Source organism: Prenolepis imparis, unplaced genomic scaffold (genome assembly GCF_030444845.1).
Source record: "Prenolepis imparis isolate NDT839.2.m4 unplaced genomic scaffold, iyPreImpa1.0 SCAF_15, whole genome shotgun sequence".
Taxonomy (NCBI): domain Eukaryota; kingdom Metazoa; phylum Arthropoda; class Insecta; order Hymenoptera; family Formicidae; genus Prenolepis; species Prenolepis imparis.
Window position 1 is genome coordinate 5,834,285 of NW_028141173.1, and position 27,404 is coordinate 5,861,688.

General features: G+C 34.7%; 1 protein-coding gene across 2 annotated transcripts in view; it reads left to right on the forward strand.

Moving 5' to 3' along the window:
* The window catches only part of Acj6 (abnormal chemosensory protein 6), a 59,678-nt gene extending 44,330 nt beyond the window's left edge, over nucleotides 1–15,348 (forward strand). For both annotated transcript variants that reach the window (XM_083055342.1, XM_083055343.1), the window contains one exon: nucleotides 4,744–15,348. In XM_083055342.1, the coding sequence (XP_082911468.1) occupies nucleotides 4,744–5,508 (765 nt within the window). In that variant the 3' untranslated portion in view covers nucleotides 5,509–15,348. The remainder of the gene's footprint in view (nucleotides 1–4,743) is intronic.
* Nucleotides 15,349–27,404: the final 12,056 nt, after the last annotated feature.

Below are 27,404 nucleotides of genomic sequence, written 5' to 3' on the forward strand. Positions count from 1 at the left end.
CGTTGAATGAATACGCGAGGGCGAAGCCGAGCAACCAACGCGCATCGACCCGGAATGATCTTCTCAAATGTAAGGGGCGTGTTGCCGCTTGTGCTGTATATTATCTCTCCGTGTCGCGACTGTGTGCTTGTATAATGTCCCCGTGATGAATTCTAAGGGTACCGGGAACTCGTGTCTGCGGTATAAGGAGGGTTCGAGGCGGGTTTTGCTTAACTTTTCTCCGGCCACCCGCGGATCCGCGCACGTGATTTTATATGTCATAAATCGTTTCTATCGCTTTCCGACAATGAGGTACAGGTTGCTTAAGGATTTTATATTTTAATTTGTACACTGAGAGAATTTTCTCTTGGAATTTACCCTGATGAAAATCATGGTAATCGTGGGACAATACGGAAAGAATTTTATGAGAATTTCCCTGATTAATATTTATACATCTATCACAATAAAATATAAAACATGTTTGATTAATTTTACTATGCAGTTTAGTAAAATTAATCAAACATGTTTTATATTTTATTATGATAGATATTATTTTTATTGTGATAAATATTAATCAAAGAAATTCTCATTCCCACGATTATACCATGATTTTCAGGGTAAATTCTAAGAGGAAATTCTCTCTGTTGTATATATGTATATGTTTTTTCTTTTACTTTTTCCTCGCTTTACTGAATTTGACACTGCTTTTCCAAGATTATGTTTCTCGCAAAATTGTGATTTTTTGATTTTCAAACTGGAAATTAAATTGAAAATATTTCGCATTTTCATAAAATTCACAAAATTCATAAAATTGAAAATTTTCGTTAGCACGTGATTATTTTTGCTAAAATGCGTATATAATAAAATAAAGTTATCTGATATCTAATTCCGATAAAACAGAATTCGCATGATTAATTTCACGGTCGTTGAGTGTGGTATAAATGATTCTCCATTTCATACGCAGTGGCTAGAGAAGCCGAGTCTACTCAATTGCAACTTCACGCAACGATAATATAACGTGAAACCGTGAGCTTTAATAGATATCATTTTTGAAGAAAACATACATGAGCGTATAAAATATAGAAATATAAGAGAAACCGATAAAAGAGAGAATGAAAACAAAAAAATGACATAATTTTAGACGCACGTATATATATCATAGAAAAGAAAGATAGAGATAAAAACAGCGTCGAGCTGACGTAAAAACAAGGTGGAGAGATCGAAAGAGAGAAAAGGAAAATAACACGAGGCCAACAAGGAGAGTGGAAAGAAAAATTAGGGGGCGAGATGGGCAATAGAGCAAGGAGAAAGAGCAAAACATAGAGGAGCCAGCTAACCCTACCATCGTGTCAGCGTAATGATGAAATATTGCGCGGGTCTCTTGGGCCCTACACCTCGTCCCCCCCGCTTTCCTCCCCTTTCACCCTTCGCCCCTTCCCACCCTACCGTATTCGTTGTACATTTGCCGCCGGTGGTGCTCCCGACAGCCTCCACCTTCTGCCTTTTCCACGCTGTCCGTGCAGCGCGCACCCCCTTGCATTTCTGATGTAACTGCGCTATCCCATAGCACCACCGCCGACCGAAACCGTGCCATCCAGTTAGCTCACTATACTGCCGCTCTCATGAGAATAGATGATGCGCGTGTTGTGCCCTTACGCGTACGTGTACTTGTGCAAAGCCGACGGCGGCGCCCCGCGAGGTTCCCGTATATATAAGCGCTCACGTGTATGTATGTAGTATACGTGAGGTAATGGGCCGAGTTATGTGCGAACGACGCGGATATTTTTGGAGTAGTGCGATTTTTTTATAGTGCGATATTTTTTTTCGTTTTTTCATCGCTATCGCGTATTACGAACTGTCCGAACGTGGTTGCAGTCCTATATCCCAAAACTGAGAATAATTGATGTAACCGGATGTGCGGTATAAACAAACGAGAGGGGATTAGATCGAGATTGAAAAGGATATGTGTATATATATATATATATATATATATATATATAACTACAATACACTTGTTAAAAATATTCCGGTATAAACGTACTCGCGCGGAAATGCTTCCTGAAAAATTTATTTTTTATTTAGGGAAGGATTTTCGGGGACGTATATTATTTTTGTATATCGTTGTTATCTCCTGTTAATATTTAGATAAATTCGGTAGATAATTCCTTGTTCTTTATATAAAAAGTGCACTTAAATATTATTATACCAAATATAAATTTTGATGTATTCTTTATTCGTTTATATCGTTTCCCCTTTCTTTCCCTCTCTTCAACGACACGATACGATCATTTTATATAATCGTATCCGTTTTATCAATTGGCCTTTATCATGTAAATTTTCGTTGAATTAGTGTGTTCCTATGTGTGTATAAGGAACATTTTATTTCTGAAACATACGCGTCAACTAATTCTAATTACATGTCCCGTCCCCACGGTCGAAACCGTGGCGTCTAGTTAATTCAGTATATTCCCGCGAGACCAGATGATTTTATGTGTGCAAACAAGATCGTCTACATGTGTACGTGACACCTTACATACTTGAGTAGGCAAAAGTCATAACAAATAAATCATGTATCCAAGAAATTTACATAAATTTACAATTAAAATAAATTAATCGAATAAATTGATCGTACACAATAAACAGGAATAAATTAATCGCCGTACCTAATATTGGAATATTTTCAAAAAATTACAAAACCGCGAAGAATAAAAGAAAAATAGAAAATACTTTCCGCGCATTCTTTTCGAACAAATGGAATTTTTATTTAAATAAAAAAAAACAATTTCTCTACAATTATCTGCAATTTGCAATCTATTTTCGCGCGACTCGTGACATCTCGTATCAGCAGATGCACCTGATATTAACCCTAAGAAAACGAGTTAACGCACACCGTTTACGTAATGGCAGTTTAAGCGGAGAAAAATATGAAAGAAGTTCATAAATATATAATTTCTAAAGAGTTGTGCTCGCGAGGTGCGTCCTGCATTCGTGACGACGGCCGCACGTGCTGCATAATTATGCGTGTTAGCTTGTACATATTTCCTGCTCTCTCCGCCGCACTCGACCTAACTTTGCTTTTTATCCCCTTCATTCATGCCTTCCCTACACCACGATGGTGCTTCATCAAAATGCATTTCCGCAAACTCGGCAATACGATACGTATCCGCGGCCTTTCATCGTATTCACGTTTCTACACTCTATCTTGCATATTCACTTGAGAAAAAAATAGTAAATCAAATTTTCTTACTAATAAACTGCCTATACAATTATCGCGATTTATTATAATTTGTTATAATGATTTAACTTTTTAATTTTTTCCTAATTCATCTATTGCATTTTTAACGTTAAATATCAATTAATTATATTAAATTAATATTGTTGGAAATAAAGCTTATATGATTTTAAGCAAAATATCTTTTTGCTATAGGTTACAATTGATAATATTAATAATTTAATAATTTGAAAATGTCATCAATCATAAAAATTATGTATTAATAAAAATAGTTAAAAATATTTATGTTTTATGTGTTTAATTTAGATATTGTAGATTTTCAAATATTGTTAATGTTTGACAAGTATTATAAATCATTACTGAAATCAATTATAAACTTCTTTCTAAGATGACATATGTATATCATTCAATTATAATATTAAATATATGTTAAAATATATAAATCGAGAATATTGATAAGAAAGAAGTCTTGAATTGTTTAATCATATAAAATTTCATTATATTATAGAATATTCGAAAGACGAGAATAAATATTCGACATTAAAAGAGACAAAATATTAATCTACAAAGACTTTGTTCTATTTTCCTACGTACATAATCGTACTATATTAAAATTCAAAAATCATAGCGGTGCATTTCTGTATCATCCTGTTGAAAAATATCGCCGTCGACAGAACTCTTCTCCATCAAAAAGCAATTTAATTTATCGTAAACGCGGAAAGAATTTTCTCTTAGAATCTACCCTGAAAATCATGGTAATAGTGGGATAATATGCGGTATGGAAAGAATTTTAAAGAAATTTCTTTAATTAATATTTATCACAATAAAAATAATAATATCTACTAACCTGCATAGCAAAATAAATCAAACATATTTTAACATGTATAGATAATATTTTTATTGCGATAAATATTAATCAGAGAAATTCTCATAAAATTCTTTCCACACGATATTGTCCCACGATCACCATGATTTTCAGGATAAATTCTAAGAGAAAATTCTCCAAGAGGAATTTCTCTAATTAATATTTATCACAATAAAAATAATAATATCTACTAACCTGCATAGCAAAATAAATCAAACATATTTTAACGTGTATAGATAATATTTTTATTGCGATAAATATTAATCAGAGAAATTCTCATAAAATTCTTTCCACACGATATTGTCCCACGATTACCATGATTTTCAGGATAAATTCTAAGAGAAAATTCTCCAAGAGGAATTTCTCAAATTAATATTTATCACAATAAAAATAATAATATCTACTAACCTGCATATTAGTAAAATTAATCAAACATATTTTAACGTGTATAGATATTATTTTTATTGTGATAAATATTAATCAGAGAAATTCTCATAAAATTCTTTCCACACGATATTGTCCCACGATTACCATGATTTTCAGGATAAATTCTCTCAGTGTATAAATTCGGAAAAAAGATGCTTATTTAAAAATGTCTTTAAGAAACAACATAGAGGTGTGCTGGACTCAAAGTCAAACTGAGCATTCTTTAATTCGCGTGTTCCAGATGGGCCATCCGGGGATGGAGAGCCTGGACATGCTGGACCCAGTAAACTCGATGACGACCCTAACGCCGATGTCCGAGGGCACGGGCGGCGGAGCCGGGCACCACGCGGGCATCCACGGCCCGTCCGTGTACGGAGGTATGAACGGAATGATGAGCCACCACCACCATCACGGCAACCTGGGCGGCGGTGGCGGTAGCGTGCCGCATCCGGCGCACCATCACCCGGCGATGGCGGCCGCGGCGGCGGCGGCCGCCGCGGCGGGTCTCCATCCGGACGCGGACACCGATCCGCGCGAGTTGGAGGCCTTCGCCGAGAGGTTCAAGCAACGACGCATCAAGCTCGGGGTGACGCAGGCCGACGTCGGCAAGGCGCTCGCCAATCTCAAGCTACCGGGGGTCGGCGCCCTCTCGCAATCTACCATCTGTCGCTTCGAGTCGCTCACGCTCTCGCACAACAACATGATCGCCCTGAAGCCGATCCTCCAGGCCTGGCTCGAGGAGGCGGAGGCGCAGGCGAAGAACAAACGGCGCGATCCCGACGCGCCCTCGGTTTTGCCGGCCGGGGAGAAGAAGCGGAAACGCACCAGCATCGCCGCGCCCGAGAAACGCTCCCTCGAAGCGTATTTCGCGGTGCAGCCGCGACCCTCGGGCGAGAAGATCGCCGCGATCGCGGAGAAGCTCGATCTTAAGAAGAACGTCGTTCGCGTATGGTTCTGCAATCAGCGGCAGAAGCAGAAGCGCATGAAGTTCGCGGCTCAACATTGACCCGAGGGTGGCTTGTGACAGCAAAACTGACCGTACCAGCTGCCTGGTCTCGAGCCGAAACCCGAACCCCTGACCGAGTTTCAGGGATGGCCGTAAGGCGGGCGCCAAGAACCGTCGGAGGCTTCGGGGCTTCCGTTATTTGGACACCACCGTTGATGGACAACACCGAGTGACGAGAGATTACGAGTAGTCGTCGTCGTTGTTGTTGGACGAAACATCATCGGGGATGTTCACTCGCGGGACGTTTTTTCTCGCGCCCGCGCGGAATAAATGGATGGCTCGATATCGTGGGCAGATATACACTATCAGGTACATCGTGCTGTCACAGGCTGAGGATGAATCGCTTGTTATCACTGCGCGTGTGCAATATGCATGTGTAACGCATATTTTGGAATCACCGGTTGCAGGGAGCTATTCTTGACCCGTCGGTTCGCCATTCTCTTTCTCTAATATCTCTCTTTCTCGCAACTTTGACTGTACGATTACGTCTCTCATCGCGCTGTATGTGATGTTAAGGCGATATATACATATATGTATATGTATAACCGGCGCAGGCATACAACATAATGCTGGTGACGTATTTTACGAACGTTTCGCGATAAACAATATCATCGTACTGCGATCTCGGTGAGCCTATAAATATAAATCGATATCAAAATCGATTTTATCCATTAATTGCGTATTATTGTTTCTCCAACGCGGAAATTGTTGACGACAATATATTTCGTACATAGGATGTTTCACTTTTATTAGATCATTGACTAGAGATGGATAGAAGTTGCGACAAATTTTTTTATCAATTTTCCCTCAACAAATTTCACGTACTTTTATTATATTTCAAAGTCGAGAGTCACTCGTATGCGAATAAATCCAAGCATTCTATATATCTCTATTATTTCAAACGAAAATACGCGAGATAAATTTTTGTTTGTAATGAAAAAAGGCGCGAATCACGCATCTGCGGATAATATATACGGATAATGCCGAGAAAGAAACACCGGTCGTTGTAATAATGCATGATGCTTTCAACAGTATAATTTTTGGAAACTGAGGATATGCGTTGGGAATATATCAGCGCTTTCTTCGTATTTTCATTTGCATTAGCAGGAAGCGTTGTAACGACGAATTCGCATTGCACATACGGTAACATTATGGAATTACACAAATAGCGTGTGTAATATTCGCGCGTTTCATTCGGGATACAATATTTATCACCTCTTTTAAGAATACAGATCGTGAATTTCAAAGTAAAATACATTGTAATACCTGTTTATAAAAATTTAAGATAAATCTTACATTGCAATTAATCGAAATATAAAAATTGCAAACATTTTAATACAATGCAAATAATTTTTCCTTTTTATATCAAAGAGAAAGAAACGCGAGTATTAAATTTCAGAGAAATTAAAAGTAATATTGTCTGCAAGTTTATTCAATATTTTTGTACAAAGCAATAATCTCTTATAAAAATGTCCTGAACTATCAAAAACAGATTTAATAAGATTTAATAAAAAGAAGAGTATAGATTCGAGTATATTTGTTTTTATAAGAGAATAATTAGGCCTCGAAGGACTCGTAATTTAAATGTGTATAGCACATGCGTTATTACAACAATACTTTGTCGCGATCCCCTGAAATAAAGCTTTCGAGCTTGCACGCAGCCCGTAAAACTACGAGTTCGAGAAACGCACCACCAAACGATCGCGATAAAACAGTTTACGATGCCATTTGCCCTTCGACCCTTTCGCCGTATGACATCCGCGACTGAAATCGCCGTTTGGCGCCGATTTCACCATCATATTTTTCGTAAACGAATACGCGAAATCCCGTAATTCAACTGACTCAAAATAAATCCACAATAAAGAGAGAGATGTTATTTCGTATTCCTTTGTTATAAAATATTAAATTAAATCAAAATTTAATATATTTTTATCAACTTTTGTCCATAATATCGCTTCAATTTGGGTAAATGTAAAATTGTAAAATGTAAAAATCTGACATTTTATATCAACGATATACGAAATTATAAAGATATATACGAAAGACCTTCAACGCGTATATTACATTATACTCTTGTAATTATTTGTCAATAATTAATCGATTGAAAATATTGCGTTCAAGCATGAACATTTGAGTGTTAAAACTTGCGCGATGATCACATTTTCGTTAGTTTTTTTAATTATTAAAAATTAATAAATGAAGAAAAAAAGGAAAACGTTTTACATACCTTTTTTTTTTAGATACAGAAAACAATAATATTCATGAGATTGAATGTATCCAATAAATATTGTCATATTATCTATTAGTGCGAACGTTATCGCGTATCATTAATAAAATCACGGTTTTTACAATTTTCCACCTCCGACGACAGCCGATGATATTTGACGAGTATTGGCGAGTCAATAACACATCGGAAACGCTCGTAAATTACCAGTTCACCATCAGCAATAATTTACTGAGCAATAATCATTGAAGGCACGATCGATCGCCGGGAGACAATCTCGACGGGGATGAAAATGAGAAAGAGAGAAAGAGAGAGAGAGAGAGAGAGAGAGAAATTTCTCATCGTTCATTCTTCGAGGACGAGCGTGCCATGATGAATGAACGGCGAGGAGCAAAAGACCACCGAGGCGTCTTGAAAAGTACAACTCGAAACATAAAATATAAAGTACGTATTGTTATAAAGACGACGCGCGGATATACGTCGCGCCGATGAAAAAAGTGATATTAATCCTAATGAAGAGACGCTCAGTTCAGTGTAAACAGTGAAGAGAACGAATAAATGTGCGTGTGCGAACGAATGAATGTGAGATGCGTGTGAGGAAGAATCAGAAAGGGGTTAAGATTTAGAAAAAGAGAGGAAGAAATACAAGATAAAAAGAGCGAGAGAGAGAGAGAGAGAAAGAGAACGAGAGAGAGAGAGAAAGGAACAAACTAACAGAGCTAAGAAAAATGTTTTACGTAGTGATATTGGACAATCAGTGAAAAGACTGTACCATATCATATTGAAGCAATACCGTAGCATGTAGTAAACGAATTAATTATACTCTGTTCGTATTTTTTAATGATCGTCCGCGCATCCGCCATGCGCCGACTATTTTCGTAAAATTCGAGGAGGGGGCAGCGAAAGAGGGCAACGAAGGGAGTCGCGGGAGAGGTGTTTTAGTCTCAATACCACACATATATATACACACACACACACACACACACACATCCTGCTTTCGAACCCGACGATTGATACCTTCTTATCGATCCGTTATCAGGGATGAAGCGGGGAACGAACGCCTGCACGCGCTCCGTTTCCACTCGCGTGAGTCAACGCGTGCGCCGTGGAAACGCGCGGTCTGTCGACGTGCGTATACGTCGGGAAAGAAGGGTTTAGTTTTTCCGGTTCGGTTTTTCTCGATACACCCTTCGCGCGATCAGCACCCCGCGCTCTCGCGCGCGAATAAGACACGAGATCGAGAGGATCCAGCTGTCTGTCTCTCCTTTTTGTTCGCCCGACGAGAAAAAGAAATCCCCGTCGTTATATCGCGCCGTTTTTCCCGCGTAACGACAATGAAATTTCTGCGAATGCGAGATCCTCGACGCATCCTCTTGACGGAAGGTAAGACGCGACTCGAATGAGGGAGAGAGCACGCGGTCGGTTTCGATACGACCGAAATAGCTCGTCTGTCGCGAGTCGCGATTGTTGGAATAAAAAATGCGCTACTACCTTCTAAAGTTGGATACACGCGAACTCGTTTTCATGAAAACGAGCGTTGTAAACTTAAACGTTATTAATTACTTTGTCTCTGACGCTAGAAAAGTTTCGAAGAAAAAGGTTTTACAAGTCAAATTTGATCTAGGTATTACTCGAGATCATTTTAACATTAGATTTTATATTTATAAAATGGATCAGAATTAATTCTCCCTTTAATAAGTAAAGAGAAGATAATTTCCGACAATATACGTTACTTAAAATATCAGAAATACATTATCAAAATTTTATAAGATCGGTTATTTTTAAGTAGAAAAGTATGATTAATTAAGTCACAACTCTTTGTAAAGTAAAGACAATTTAGTTGAGTTAGATTAACATCAGAAATCCATTCTCTATATTGACAGATCGAGGAGGGTCGACCGAAAAGTTGACATTAGAGAAACATGTCTCTATCTTGACAGCTAAGAAAAAAAAGATCGAGCAAGTGACATGAGCAAGTATTCGAGACATTGATTCCTCGTTTAATTTTAATTCGATTCCAAGCTGACCTCGCGCGTGCTTTCATTATCCAATTCTAATTAGATGGTTCTAAATGTTAAGCTAATATTAATTAGCTTAACATTTTATTTATCAAGAATAAAACTATGCAATTTGTGATAAATATATAATAAGATTCGTGTTTCAACAAAGCATACAAGATTATTTTGCCCGATTTTACTTTATTTCTTCAAACAAATACGGGAACTTCTTATTTAATTGCAGAGTGCTTTAAAACACGTTAGTTTTCAAAGATCTAAACGAAATCGTTCTTTACCAGTTACTCTTTCCGCATTTTATTTTGACAAAAATTTAATTTAAGAAAAATATCGCTATTTCAATTCTTAAGTCTTGCAAGAAATCTGTATCCGCATTGGAGAATGAAATATATAGTCCGAAAGTTGCAAGAAAGTTTGCCGGATGATTGGTCGCGTTGGTATCCAACGTTAGAAGACTATTCTGTGAGGAGGATGACTTACATCCAGGCAAGTGAAAATACTATTATAGTAATAGTTAAAGGTAAAATCGACGAAAAAAAAAAAACAGTAGTGGTTTTTAAATTGTACATATGTAAGAGGATAAGGATATTTTATAGGAGAGTAATAGCCGATTTGCCATTCTTTACCTAGGTAGTGGAAAAGGAGTTCTAGTGCAATATAGAAGTCTATAGCGAGACGTTCATTATTCATTGTTTTCTCTCTTGTACATGGCGCGTTCACCCGAGCGGGCCAATATCAGCGCGTTTTATCAGCCTTTACCGACGGTCATCGAAAATCGCATGCAGGCAGACCCGCTCTGCATCGCGGCCGTTCTTCTCTCGTAGGAAGAAAAAAAAAAAAAGAAAAAGAAAATTTATTTTCCTACACGACACTGTTCAATTGCGTAACGTATGTCTCAATTCTGTCGGCGACGCGGATTGTCTTAATCTTTCTACACTGAGAGAATTTTCTCTTGGAAAGAATTTTATGAGAATCTCTCTGATTAATACGTATAACAATAAAATATAAAACATGTTTGATTAATTTTACTAAACTGCATAGTACAATTAATCAAATATATTTTAATAGATATTATTATTTTTATTGCGATAAATATTAATCAGAGGAATTCTCATAGAATTCTTTCAATACCATATATTGTCTCACGATTTTACCATGATTTTCAGAGTAAATTCTACGAGAAAATTCTCTTTGTGTAGTCACTAATTCTCTTAATTTCAATTTTCAAACTCTGATGAATTAAAAATAGAGATGTTGCGAAATAACCTACCATTTTTCTTTAATTGTTTCTCGTATATGTTGTTTTCTTTCTTGTGTATATCGCTTATTTTTGAACGTTACATGAGAGCTCTCGCGATTATTATGCCATTATTATAAATAACGTTCTTAATAATGTTATTGTTACGTAATTGATGAAATTATGTAAATATTGATCGTATTATCTCTATATAAATTAGGTTAAGAATACGTTTCACGCACTTGGACAGAATGAACATCGAATAAGACGCCCCAGGAAGTATGCGGAATGTATTATGTGAATAATTAACAATATATAAAATTGCACATTATTACGTATGTTAAGTTGTTACCAAAATCTTAATGTTTTTTATATATATATAAAAAAAAAGAATCATCGTTCTTCAATAACATTGGTTCGTGAAAAACTAACAAGATAAATGGTAAGCTTGAGAAATAATTCAAAAAACTTATGAACATAAAATTAATTAATTAATTATTCCATTATTATTGCGATGTAAATACAGAAACGTCCTGAAATAAATTCCATACTTCCTGCATTTTGGCAAACTCAGCGTCATTAATTACTCTTTTCTCACTTAATCATACCGTATCGCGTTATAGAGTACGAGTGTATACAAATAAATTTTCTCATCTTACATTATATATTCATTGAACGACTAATAAAACATTTAATGGGTTGTGAATTACGATTCGTCACGCTTACACAGTACGTCACGATAAGTTTTCAATTGTTTAAACAAACATCGCTATATCGTATAAAGAAATTTTTAGAAAGTTGCGCGATGCAATATTATATTATTAGGATGTTCTAGAACCACCGAATGTCCTTTTAATCAATAATTCTTTAGGTATTTTGATATTGATTTTTTTTCTTAACGAGAATGTTAAAACACATTATTAAAACATAGTTTTTTAATCTGCAATTAAAAAGATTTTCGCATATTAAAATTTAGTAGCTTTCTGTTAATTCATTTCGAGGAGAAATTTTATTTGGTTAAGAACATTGTTTTTAGATTATTAAATAATTGTAATAAATCATTATTGCAATTAATAATTCTTCTAAAAAATTTAATTCTAAACTAGCCAAAAAATATGTGATTGAAAAGACAGACAGTGGTTTCAGGACCTTCTATACGCAAAGAGAAGAGTGATTTAGTCTGATACATACTGCAATAAACAAGGACTACGCGCCCATCTGTGTGCCATCACGTGCAACGTGAGCATTAACTCGTCAATGCACAGGTTCGTAGTAAATAATTGATTTAATAGAAGATATATTCTCTCTAAAAACAAAATATATATACATATATATTATATATATATATATATATATATATATATATCTTCTTTCTTTAAAAGGGAATCTCAATGAACAACATTTACGTTAACCAATATATTCGACACTTTAAAAGAAATATTATAAAACATTGAATGAATAAAATATCTCGGATCTTAATTTAAGATTCTTAATTTAATCGAATCGTACATTTTTCGATTGCAATATATATCCCGGTTTGAACGAAATAGGCTATTTATGAGTAAGACTGCAAGACGGAATAGAAGCTCCTCAGGCCCAAAATGTTATATATACACATTTAATACAGGGTAACAAGTCATATCACAAACGTAATATGTTTTTATAAATTGTTATCACGAGAAATGCGCTTAAGAGTCTTGCCAAATGACGCGATCAAATATGACGTAAAATTACGTCGTAAATTTTCAAATTGCGCAGATTTATGCAATATCGTATACCTTCTAGCTTAAAAAGTCTTTTAATAGAGAAAACTATTATTTTAGAACGTGTTTCTCTTTTTAAAAAAATGTTTATTATCAAATTTATTGATATATATAACTGTCTGGAAATTAGAAAACCAATTGTTAAAAATAAAAATTATTTTTTAATATCTCTAATACTTTCGGTTACTTATCGGTTACTATCGCGATGATAAAAAATGTAATGCGTAAATGTAAATATATCTGAATATAATATTACTTAAAGAACAAGCGCTATAGCTTGTTATAATCTATGTATCGATCATTCAGCGATGTGTTATATACATTTCTGTATATGTATTTCAGATATATGGTTTATTTCTCTTTCTTAGGTGCGCGTTTTCAATTTCTAAAAATATTTTTTAATTTAATACTTTTCTCCTCACGAACTAATACATATAAATATAAAATTTATATATACAATCGCGAATGCAATAGAACCTGAGTCTGAGTATAAAAGTAAAATGTTGAGGCGTTCTAAGAGATTCCTGCAGTTTTACACAAAAAGCGAGATAATCGATACTTTACGCGCATAGCAAAGAGAAATATATATAAACAGATATTTATAAAAATATAAGTTGAGAGAAAAGTGACGCGACTCAATCATTGCATTCCAATCTTTCCGATTTATCTCTTCATGAGTTGCTGTAACGCACGAATTATCTAAACCGGATAATCTGTGGCGAAAAATGATCGCGTTGTACTGTCGCATGATATGTGCGTAAACAGTGTGAAGACTCTTATGTATGCGTGCGTATAATTTATTCATTTTTATGGCGATTGCGCGGATCATCAACAATCGCCCCAGATATACCCGCGCCGACACGATTTCAGAGTCGGGTTTAATCGGGAATAAGTATTACGTCAAGACACGTACGCGACGGGAGCATATTTGTATAAAGAGAAAAATACGGAAATTAAAAAATAATTAGTATAAATAATTATATCAGCAATTAGAGATTAAATGTTTATACATATAAATTGAGAAGAGAAGCCAAAAAAATGAATTGTTAAATTTAAAAGTCTTACTCATAGGTGTTCACGGTGGTCGGCTTAGGTAGCTAAATTCTACATAGGGAGAAGCGCGATGTCGTTGGTAAAAAAATTTTTTTCCCTCCATCCATTCGATCGAATTTGCCAAAGTTGATAATCGCAATCGCTATGACTTCGATTTTCGAAGCCTAATATACGCCGATTTTTTTTTTTTTTTTTTTTTTTGTAAGACGACGTCGTCGCGATTCCTCGCTCTTCAGTTGGGTTAAGATACTTTTACGCGTAAATACTTATAATATAGAACGAACTCTTTGAAAACTATTTTAAATAGCGATCAATAATGATAACATAAGAGAACAAGTAGAGCATACTTATCTTCCATTAAGGAGAGAACTTCGCGCTTTCGTTCTACATCTATTCGTTCTTATACGCTCTTTACCAAGCGCGTTCATGCGCGAGCATGCGTAAACGCATTATTTAACAGACTGGTAAAAAAAAAAAAAAAATAATATGAATCTGAGAAACGCGCGCGGACCCGCGCGCGCGAACCGTCGTTTATATAGAAATAGAAATAAAACATCGTACTAACGCATATTTATGTTTACACTATGTCTACGTACAACACATTCAACGTGTCTCATAATAACTCCAGATCAGTGTCAGAATAATGAATCTATATGTGTGTAATAACGATCGACAAATCATAATCATAATTTCTCTCGCAGCGAATTAAATTCTCATTAATCTCTTAAAAATAAATTGTAATTAAAACGCGATCAGTGTAAAGGTGAAACGCTATTTATGAGTAAGACTGTAACTATCGCGAAAAACGATATAATAATATAATAAAGACATATCATAAAAGATACTAGTTTAATTGTCTGACATTGTAGAAATTTCTATGTAAATATGTTGCGTGCAACTTGGAGCAATGTTTCGCGGCTATGTTTATGTATAAATAAATCATGTGTCCCATAGCAAACTATATTTGATGTTATCTTTCTTAATTATTTGCTTGGCAGACGCTTGCGCTAGCTCTTACATTCGTAGGCACCTTCGAGGATCTGTACATAATCGACAAATATTGTACGAATTGTAAATCTATTTGTAAATTATGTAGCAATTAGTTTGTTAGTTAAATTGTATTTTGCTTCTCTAAATATGTAGCATAAATTCACACAAGTACACGGTTCTCGTTATCCTTTGTACGGTCTCGTTGAACGAATGAATTTTCATTTTAAGGCCCGTATCGTGTATAACTCGAATGTTTAATCAATAACAATATTAATTCCTTCCCCCTCCCCCCTCCCCATAGTTTCGCATATTATCGAAATGAAACGAGAAACAAATAACGTGCGTTTCTACATATCGCAAATGCGTGTAATAGAAAAAATTTTCATCAATTTGTTATCATTGCGTTATCGGCTTCTTAAACGTACCAAATTGCGCGCAATGTACGATAAGGGGAAAGAGAAAGATTCCTCCATACTGTACATATCATGTGCCATAATTAATTTATCATACTTTGTGTCCAACTTTGTTCCAAGTACCTACTCAATTATAAATATTATAGTACATAGTATAATAAAGTAAACCTTGATGTTATTGATAATTTTATTATATACCTTTCACTTTCCACTTTCCAAATGTTTAAACGTTCGGAAACAAAAATTTGCCTCGAGAAGAAGGGCATATGTTGAAAAAAAAAAAAAAATGAGAATGGAAGAAAGACACGAAAAATGAATATTAAGGATTTTAGATATCATAAAAAATCAGTAACGGACGGCCACAGCAGAGAAAAAAAATGAAGCTTATATACGATAAAAAAGAGATTAGGTTCCTAAGAGTTATTTTCGTTATATATGTATATATACATATTTTATATATAAATATTAAATAGATACAGATATAGGTATAAATTTCACAAGATATAATAATTCCAAAAGTATATTAAATAAAAGATACGAAGATCAATTTTTTGCACACTTGCGCATTTAAATTGGGCCAAAAATTAAATGTAAATAAATTATAAAACATGTAGATTCGTTGTAAACACGCTTATTGAATATAAAGTATATCTTAATAACAAAAATATTATATTTTATCAAATAAGTTCCTTTTTCATCATTAATTATTTAATTAAATAAATATATAATTCTTTATCAATAAAGAAAGAGAGGGAGAGAAGCCTGCAAAGTGTTTTGAAATCTACTTTAATGAGATGCACAAGTGAATTTGCATCTTTTCGCGTCATCCACAGTAGTACAACAATCCTTTCGTCTATTAGTTTCGTGAAATGCGTATTGTACAAACGAGACGAGCAATATAGCTATGCCCGGGGAAAATAAGTATATCGCACATGCAACGTTTTTATTGAACCGAATCCAGACATTGCGGCACATTGCGTGTCACTCCATAGCGTTGCGTGGAATTATAAATTTATACGGCAGGCACGTGTACGCCGTTAAAAAGATTATTTATCCAAATCAGAATATCGTGCTCCTCGCGACTCCGCATTTCACGCGAAAACGTGAGTGGCATTTCATACCATGGTGCGCGGCACAAATGACATTTTCTCTTGATAATCATGAAAAAACTAAGAGATAAATATCGCTCCAAGTGATTCGCGTTACGCATCCTCCGCGTTAATTAGGTTAACAACTTGCGCCTAATTTTCTATTCCAACATTATATATTCGCAAATCGAAATTAAAGTATTATCCGCGCGCGGCTTCCAAGTAAGACACCTGTTAATTGTGAATTGTTCAAAGTGTCTGGAAGGAAAGTGCTTTTTGATAATTAATCGTGCAGCTAACATTATCAACGCTTGACACAGTTCTGTCATATCGAATTAATGCGATACCATGTATCCATTACGAATAATGCAATTTATTATTACGCATCAAATGGCTGTCTAATAGACGACAATTTTCGTCAAAATTTTGACGAATTGTGTTTAATGAATCTGTATATAAAAAAGCGGAGGGAAAAAATGTATACATGTACGAATAAATATTTTAAACGTGTTGCAGCTCATAAGAGCAAGAGTTGTTGCAATAAAACTTAATTAATTTAATTTGTAAAAAATAAGTCTTAGATTTTACGCTTTATATATGTCTCGCGTGATTCTATTCTTCTTAATATTGTTAGAGACTTATTTGAGCAGCCCTCTCAACATATAAAGCATGAAAAACAAATTCATTACATTAAAAAGTAACGAAAAGTGGATAGGAAATATTTCACGCATCATTAAAATTAACAGTAATATTTTATATTATATAGCGTGCAAAATCCGTTTATCTCATCCAAACATGTATTGAGCCTGCAAAGCACAATTGCGAGTATTTGCAAAGTTGCGCTGTGTGGCAGCGCGTTGTATTGAATTCCATCACATAATTATCTATTTCACAGGTAAATCATTATACAGCTCGCCATGCTCGATTGCAAGTGAATTTTACAAGGGGCAACGTGTTCGGCAGCAAGACGAAACGATATGTAGTTACCTATATAGCCGCGAGCTATTGAAATTTCCTTGCCCCAACAATATCTACACGTATGTATATGCGCGATTCATGAACAATTAAGAAAAAAATTATTAAAAACAAACGACGCGCATAATTGGAAAAATATAATTTTCACGTGGAAAAAAAATTGACGAAGCAAGGAAGCTACATTTTTCGAATTATGTAAATGATGCGGCGTAAAATATGACGATAAAATTATATGTCGTTAGACGTAATTTAGCTTTAATGATCCGCGGAAGTTCTTAAGTTATCATTCACCACTTTATTATACTACTATTGACTCAGATCGGCACGAGCGGTTGGTTAATATTTGTCCATTGAGAATGGACAAACGGACGTAATTTTAGGGGAAGCTAAAAGCAAGCGGAACAAGACTTGTTTGTGCAGTTTTTTCTGCCAGCTTAATTTCGATAAACAATTTATTTGAATAATTTTTTATTCAACTATAGAAAAACTGCCACAATTCTTCGAATACTATATCGTGTAAATATAAATAAAAAAATTTTAATCGCGTGAACCAAAATCGTGTAAAATTTGAGAATTTTTATAACATCTCTAATCTTGCAAGGGGAAAAAAGCGCTTTTATAGAGATTCACTATCACTAAAACAAAATGTTCAAATATTCCGAAAAAGCATTGATACACAGTTTGAAAATTTGTGTTTTCTTGTTAAAAACGATCCCCGTTAAAATGTTTGTGTTAAATTAACATATTGCTGTTGTGTTAATTGAACTCAAATGTTAAATTATTAAAATAACTGAAAAAAAATGTAAAAATAACACAATGTGTATTTACTTTTAATTTTACACAATAAATATGTTCGATATTATTAGTGACAAGATTTATCTGTTAAAATTTAGAGAAAAAAAATGTCAATTTTACTTTATAATATAAGTGGGGATGATAAAATGTAAAATTAACAATTTTTTTAGTTAATTTTTACATTAAAACTATGTTAATTTAACACAAAATTTATTTCAAGTTTACTTGAAGTTTGCATTTATTTTATGTTAAAATATTAACACAATATTCGTGTCATCATTTAACATATCCGTATTATGTTAAATTAACACAAAAATTTCTGTGGACCGTTTGGGACATGTGATATTTGTTAAATTTAACACAAATTTTTCAACTGTGATATAAAATAAATATATCGAAATTTTATATTGTGTAAAATAAAAATTCTCTATTTTTCAAAGAAAAAAAGAAAGAAAAGCCTCGCGAATCAGTTGCATATCTGGAAAGAATAATCTGCTCGATAAGTCGAGGATAAGTCCGTGACTAAGAAAAAGCCGCGAGGGAAATGAGTTTACGGTATCTGCTGATTAATTGGCACGGCGGGTAAACATTGGTCGAGAGACCTAAGGCTTGTTTGCTTGTATATACATCGTCGGGCGTAAGGATGAAGGACTATATAGGCTCGTTCATGTATTGAACGAGCGCACGTTGACACGAACAGGCGCGTTCTCCAGAACATGTGGCAGGCGCGTACCTACCTACCTACCCCCGGTGTAGCTTTTGTGTTACAAATCATGTTTACATTATCGCTACACTTGTGCCGCTGCTAACCGGCGCTCTATACGCGCACTCATTCTCGACAGTCTAATAGCCCGAGGAGGCTAGGCAGCCAATTTACTGAGCTCAAGGGCCGCGGCGATTAGTTTGATTTTCGGATTCGTTACATCTGTAGTCATCGAGAAATCGAGGAGTCGATTAATCGTATATATAAGCGAATCGAAGAGAAAATGTTATGTTAACTCTATACGCGCGCACGTAAGATTTCCCTCTTTAAGCGGAATTAAATACTCATTTATTTTCACCGATGATATTTTTACTGATTTAGAGAGTACCTTCTGCACAATCCGTGCCGAGAAGACTTTTTCCTTTACGTTAGTATATTTCAGATTTCAAGTAGTTATTTATAGAAATAATTATTGCAATATAGCAACAGAATAATGTTAAACAAATTTACATTTCCTATCATTTGTCACTTTGATTCTTATTTCGAATAAATGCGCTATATTCTTAAGCGTCGTAAAAATCGCGCAAATAATAGCTAATTATAACAACATTATAACAATATATTATTAAAAATTAAAAATAATACAATTCTTTTTCTCACTCACCGGAACGATGCGCAATAGTGGAGGTGAAACCACGTTGTGATCTGTAAAAAAAAAAATATCGCCAATTATAACAACATTATAATAATTGCCTTTTATTAAAAATAAAAAATAATATAACTCTTTCTCTCTCACTCACGATACGTAATAATGAAGTTATAAAACACAACGTTGTGATCTGTAGAAAAACATCGATATATGGCACTCAGTTACGAGGACAGTTAATTAGGATTATCCGCGTACTAATTAGTGAAAAACAATCGCGCGACACTCTCGATCTTACACGATTCTTACGCAGAGAGAATTTACCCTAAAAATCATGGTAATTGTGAGACAATATGGTATGGAAAGAATTTTATGAGAATTTCTCTGATTAATATTTACCACAATAAAAATAATATCTATTACAATAAAATATAAAATATGTTTAATTAATTTTACTATGCAGTTTAGTAAAATTAATCAAACATGTTTTATATTTTATTGTGATAGATATTATTTTTATTGTGATAAATATTAATCAGAAATTGTCATAAATATTAATCAGCGTACGGGAGTCCGCGCGAGACTACTGACGTCTGTTGATTATATGTATATACGTACTACATATTACAGTAAGTCAATGAATTATGATTGTATTCGAATAACAAAACCTGAACGGCGAATTTTGCGTGATATGTGTATACCACGTGCGCGACCTTGTTGTCATTTGCGCGGTGACAGGCAAGAGCAAGTATTGTTCTCTAAAAAAACGAAATCTTTTTCTATAATCATTACAATTACCTATATCGCGATTATACATTAATCCGCATGATTGATTAACTTTCGCGAGAGAGATCGCGATTATTCCTTACGATTACAATCATTACGTTATTATAATTTATGATTATCAGAACCCACACGCGATAAAATTGTTGTCAAAGTAAATATTTCGCATGATTTATACATTTTAAAAAGCGCAAAAAGAGCTAGGAATAATAATAGCAAGCGAAATGAATTGTCGTTTTTTATCGAAATCTTTACAAATAATTAGTCGAATAATATTTAAATTCGAATATATCTCGCATCGCGCATATTAAACTTTTCGCCGATTTAAACGTAATGAGATTTAATTAATTATAATTAATTTAAGAAATTCAAGAAATATAGTATATCACATATGAATTTTATTATTTTATAATATATTAAATATTCATTATTTCGTAATGATAATCACACTGACATGCACAGTATACGACATTGTTTACACGTCATAATCTTGTCATTTGCTCACGACGTCGTATTATCTCTCGAAACATTATCACGACAAGTATTACGAGATGCTGAACAATGTGATTATTTCCTTATTGATTATCATAATTAGCAACTATCAATCCGCTCGATTAATTAACTCTCGCGATGTGCATTTCGTGCCGAAACAAATCGACTGTTCGTGCGACTTATAGATTTCAGATAAGACTCGCGACGACAGAAGTTACAAAATATCGTTTTACTGAGATCTTTACGAACGATAATTGTAATGTGTCGTGCTTTGAAAATTTTACACGGCTTTAAATATAGATGATTTGTCCATTATTTTGATGACAAAGTAATACATCAATCGTGATATATTGACTATTTATTAATGACTATTTATTTCGATTATATATATTCTCGAATCGCATCTTAAATAACTTTTAACTCGGTTTGTGTAATATTAGAATAAAGCAATAACCGATATCATTTTCAATCGCCAATAAAATAGCAGACCGAATTCAAGTAAAAGAGCATTGCAATGTATTTAAGTATATAATCGTAAGAATAATTGTATCTAACAGTATTTTGATATTTGCGCAATATAATAAAATTCACGTCACGTATCGATTATAATGCCAGGAATGCTGTATAAAGTGTCACGCAATTGTATTTTACTAATTAGTGCGCGGACAATCGCAATTAATTGTGTTCTCGCGAGTGAGTGCTGTGCCATAAAAAAGCAACTGAAAAGATGAATAACAGAAGAGAAGTAAGTTCAGGGATTTGTACTTTACAACATTGTGTTCTATAATTCCGCCAACATATGCATCATATCGGTGAATGAGAAAGAGAGAAAGTTAAATGATTTTTTATTTTTATTTTGAGGTCATAGATTAGTGAAATATTATATATAATTTATACAAAATGTTTAGCATATACATATGTATAAGATTAAACATAAAATAATTATATGATAAAATGAGAGTAAAGAGTTTAAAGTAACAAAAATGTTAATATGAAAATATAATCGTATTGTAGATTTATTATCTCGAATTGTATAAATTAAGAATAGAATATAAATTAATATTTAACTTTGGAATATATGCGTAAAACATTCGTTGAATTTATTGTGTGCAATGTGTTCATTCATTGTGAAATAGAATAATTTTCTGTTTATATAAAATATTTCTGAGATATATACATATATAAAAATGTTATATTCATATATAAACATTAAAATACTAAAATATTGTAACATATAAAAATATTTTTCAAAGGTGATATTTCTAATATCATGTCAAAAATGATCTCGATAGCGTATAAGCAATATATAACAAATATAATTGCGTTAAAAGATTAAAAAGAAATAAACGCGCCTGGTGTAAAAAAGAGTTTTGCAAAATAGTTAAATATTATTTTATTATACGCTCACTGTGAAATGCCTGAGCTAGTATAAGCGCTAATGTTGAAATGCAATCGTTTCATATGGATAAAAGAACGAGTATAATGGCCTTAAATCCGACGGTATTAGTTACTTCAGTGTGTAGCGTCACTCTGTTGGAATTACTAATACCGCCGTATTAGCAACCAAGTTAAAAGTAGAACAGACTATAGCTGTTAAATATTGATTCGGGAACATTTAACCGTCTGCGCCAGAACCAATCAGCCAGAATGTATTCTTTTCGGACAAAATTGCATTTTCCATGTTTTGCGCGTCGTGTGCTTAAACGTCGATAATTCTATATGATTTTTTTTTCATACAAAGTATATCTACTCTTTTGAATGCATATAAGGTTCAACGCATATATCTTTATCTGTATATGTATATTAAATATTAAATATTTTGTAACAAAAGACTTGAAATAAATAAATATCTATAGTGATATCTTGGTCGATGTGTAAAGTGTAATTTTCGGGAAATTTAAAAGGAAGAATAATCTCTTTGAAATTGTAGAAAACGGCGCAACACAGCGAAATAAACAGGATGCGGTAAATTTAGATTCTATATATAAAAAGACATCCCTATATATTATTAACAATTGTTTGTTATCGACGCTTTAACATAATGATATATTACACATACGATATATTTAATATATTATGAATATGTGGCGCGCTGATTTGAAACCTACATTTCATATACATTCTAATAACCAACAATGACGACAACAATAACAAATTATATATTTTCAAATTATTAATATTTATATAACTAATAATTTATATATGTATATAAATAATAATTTATATATGTATATCATGATGTAAGCTAAGAGAATATAAAAATATCCATAATTATATAAAAATTAAGTTTTGTGTGTTGTAGAAAAGATAATATACACTATAAATTTTTAGGATAATTCATAAACAAAAGATTTTACTTAATTCTTGAACGATCAAACTTTATTTATCCAAATTGATCAAAGAGTTCATAAATGAAAAATTTGAGACGCTCTGCATAATTTACATTAGAAACACAATGTTGTATCTATCGATATGAAATATTAATTTGTGTTTTCAAGCCATTGTCAAGTGCGATTCCTAAATAAATATCAAAAGAACTATGGTCAATTTTTAAACAACGCAAACTTATAAGAGACTCTATCACACTTTCGTCCATACTTAAACCTACACGGAGAGAATTTTCTCTTAGAATTTACCCTGAAAATCATGGTAATCGTGGGACAATACGGTATGGAAAGATTTTTATGAGAATTTCTCTGATTAATATTTATCACAATAAACATAATAATGTCTACACGTTAAAATATAAAACATGTTTGAGTAATTTTACCATGCAGTTTAATAAAATTGATCAAACATGTTTTATATTTTATTGTGATAGATATTATCATTTTTATTGTGATAAATATTAATCAGAGAAATTCTCATAAAATTCTTTCCATACTATACTGTCCCACGATTAGCATGACTTTCAGGGTAAATTCTAAAAGAAAATTCTCTCAGTGTACATTACAATCCCGTTGGCAATGACAACCGTGGAGAAGACTATAGCGCAGGCGACTTTTCTAAGAAACTGCAGTATATTAGTCCCGGCGATCACGTCACAAAAGTTATTGCGATACAATGACAAACCCCATAAATGATTCAAACGAGGGCGGAATTGTCGGGAGTTATGTGACATTGTTCGACCGCTCGGATACGTGCCCCTTCTGCCCCTCCTCCTCTTTCCTTACCCCTGAACAAAAGACTCTCTGACACGCAAAATTGACCGAAGGAAAAGAGAGTAAAAAAAAGGATGTGACTGGGAAGGGAATGAATGTGTGTGGCCGGCGAGTAGCACTGAGAGAATGGCAGGAGTCGAGGAGAGAACGAGAGCGTCGTGACGCGGTGCGTAAAAGAGAGCGAGGGAGAGAGAGAGAGGGAAGTAGTAAAGGAGAACGTGAGGGCGAAGGAAGGGTCTCCAAGATGTCGTGACAGTGAGGGGTCGAATATATCGTTCTCCACGAGCCACTGCAACAGATATAACGGGTACGGGCACACGGGGAGAGGGCCCGGAGTTGCCGACGCGAGACCCGAGCGATGAACGTGAATTATACATGACGTACAGAACACAATCGCCCATCTCTCTCTCTCTCTCTCTCTCTCTCTCTCTCTTTCTCTCTCTCTCTCTCTCTCTCTCTCTCTCTCTCTTTCTCTCTTCTCTCTATATCTTTATATATATGTATATCTCTTCTCTCTCTCTCTCACGCGCGCGCGAACGCGGCCCCATCACAACCCTCTTCTCGAAAACCACCCCTGCCGGCTTCCGCCAACTGCCCGACACAAATGCCGACACTCCTGGATACCTTCCTGATGCCCGGCTGTCGCCCGGCCTGTCGCTCGTCGTTTGCCGAACGCGAGTGTCTTCGATTTCTCTGGGAAAATGTCGAGATCGCGGAGCACCGAACCGTTAGTTGACTCCGCTCGTTTGCAGTCAATGGACCGCATTTACATCTGACGCGTTCCGTCTAAGAGAATCTCTCAGAATCATGTTTATTTAAAACAAAGCGTATCGGTGGAAGCTTAAAATAAATTAATTAATTCAAAATTTTCTAGCCGATGCATTATAATTTTGTGAATCAAGTTTGCAAGGAATTAATTTTTTAATAAATTTATATTTCGCGTTAAAAAAAAAACACGGGGAAAAAATAGTTGAAAATTTTCAAGTCATGTATTAATTTAAATAACTAATGCGAGGAAAATGAATTTTTGAACATTATTAGATACTTTCTGTCCCCATCTTGCACCGGTGCTTAATTTCATATTTAAATGGAAGAGTTGATGCGACGAGGATGACGGTCCTTCGTATTTTTACGAGAGTGTTAATGGCGTTGGAAGACCCTCTCGCCTCAACGAGAATCTACCCTCACTTCCACGCTCGTCCCGTAATTGAAAAAATATGAACTTTTTTGTCGCCGCAGGAGAGTACTTTCTTCCACCCTCGTTTCCCACCGCTGTCTTAGTTGGCACGTTATTATAAAACATCGTAGCTCCGTAAAGCGAAAAATTAAGACCAGTTTCGCCGAGAGAGAAAAATTGATTTAAACAGGGTTACGCGCGGATGCAAAATAATTGGGCAATATTATTTAGATTTGTGAAATTATATCGCATGATTGATTCGCGTTTTGCAAAACACACGCACATATCGCATAATTTGCATAGAGTATGTCATAAAATGTTATTCTCTGCGTTGTAGAAAAGTTACAATTTATATTGTAAGAATAATGGGTATTCGATTCATACAGAATGTTCATAAAAGATACATTCATACAAGATGTCCAATAAATTGTACAAGCAACAAGAAAGTTATTGCTCGTGAAAAGAATAAATAAAAAATGTAAAATAAATATTTTTATTGGTCATTCACATTGGTTATTCTGAAAAAAATAATCTACATTTTTTATTTGTTTTTTTTTTTCACAAAGAATCATCTTCTCGTGTTGATTTTATCACATTTTAGCAAACGCCCTATATAAATGAATAATTATTTTACAACAGATTTTACAAATAGTTAAAAATGGAAAGCTTTTCAGCACAAATTAAATTTCATGGATAGAAATAAATAACAATATTATATTCCGCAATTGATTTTAATTGAATTTCCATTCAAATCTTAATTATATATTTTATCTAAAGCCAAAATATCTAATAAAAATTAAAGAGTCGTGAAAAAAGGATGTTTAATTAAATTTTAGCCAAAAGGAATTAATATCAATTTTTAATCACGCAATATATTCGTAAAATTTGTCCAAATATCTCAGAATATTTATATAGCTCGTGATATATATTCTTTATTCAAAATTTGTCAATCTAATTGTAATACAAATAATGCATCACACACAAGTATTTTTAATTCATCCATCTTATAAACAAAGACAATGTCTCAATTATTTAATAAAACATCCGCGTGCGAGTGAAACATAATTCACATTAAACATTCGGCGAATTTACGCGGTTATTTTTCCGCGCGCGTTCTAAGGCGTTATCTTACGCCTCTTACGATTACCGAGAATTGTTAACGTTAATCCGCGGGCCCAATTGCCGGTGGCGGTTGAAAGACGCCGCCGTAAGGTAAAAACACAAGAGCTCGTCTTCGCTAATCAAAGTGTTTGCCTTCGCTTAATCCTAGCTTAGCGGGAGACTTAAATATTCCTTGTAAACTCCCGGCCAACGTCGGGGATTACTAAATGGGAGCAGCGAAGGGGTCTTGTCTTCGACTTAGCTAGAAAGTGCCAAGCTTGACTGTAATAGGATAAGACCGAAGAGAGAGAGAGAGAGAGAGAGAGAGAGAGAGAGGAGTTTTCTCTGACAGTATACGCTTCAAAGCGTATAATGTATCGACAAGAAAACCCTCAAGCCTCCTTCTTCTTCCTGGTCGTCCGCGACGTTTCTCCCAATGTCGCGGCTTAACGGACTAAAGCCCGGTCGCTCGGTTTTGTTTCGTAATGACCTAAAAGTGATTCTAATTGTTGCATTTTAGATCGCGAGAGACGATAATATATATAGTACAATATTAGCTAATTCGTTTCCCGACTTAACAAGTGTACCAAGGCGATTAATCATTCCGGAACGCTCATCGAAAAGCAAACAGACTAATTATCCTCCGTGAGTATCCACATGTGTGTGCGCGATTAATGTGTTTTCCCAGAAAATTACTTATCTTTGAAACGTGAAAAGAAAAATAGAGCTCGCAATCGAAAAGCTAAAGAATTAAGACTCCTATATCCCTCTCCCGTCAAATAAATTTCTGCGGATAATTCCGTGTATACCATCGAACACGTGCGAGACGCCTATTTTCTCGTACAAGAGTGTGTGCACACGCGTGTTACACGCTACTACGAGTTACGTGCTCGGTCGTACACACGTCTATCCATCTATCGGTAGAGTGTTTTATATTGTTGCACCACCAGAGAGAGAGAGAGAGAGAGAGAGAGATCCGGGGCGCCCCATCTCTTCTCCGAAGCGCCCAGTCGCGTCGCGACGCACACGTTAAGAGAACCGTAGAGAAGTATGCATGTTTTGAGAGAGAACGGTATTATATCGAGCATAAAGAGCGGCCGTGTCCCAAGAGGATGCAGCGCGTACGTGCTCGTATGCCTTATTCGAGCCCCCGTTCCGCCAACTCGAGACGGGGACGAGAGAACCCCCTGCTCGTTCTTTCTCTCTTTTTCTCCCTCTTTCTTTCTTTCTCGGCGCGACCCTCTCGATCCACCCTACTTTCACCACACGCGTCTCCCTCG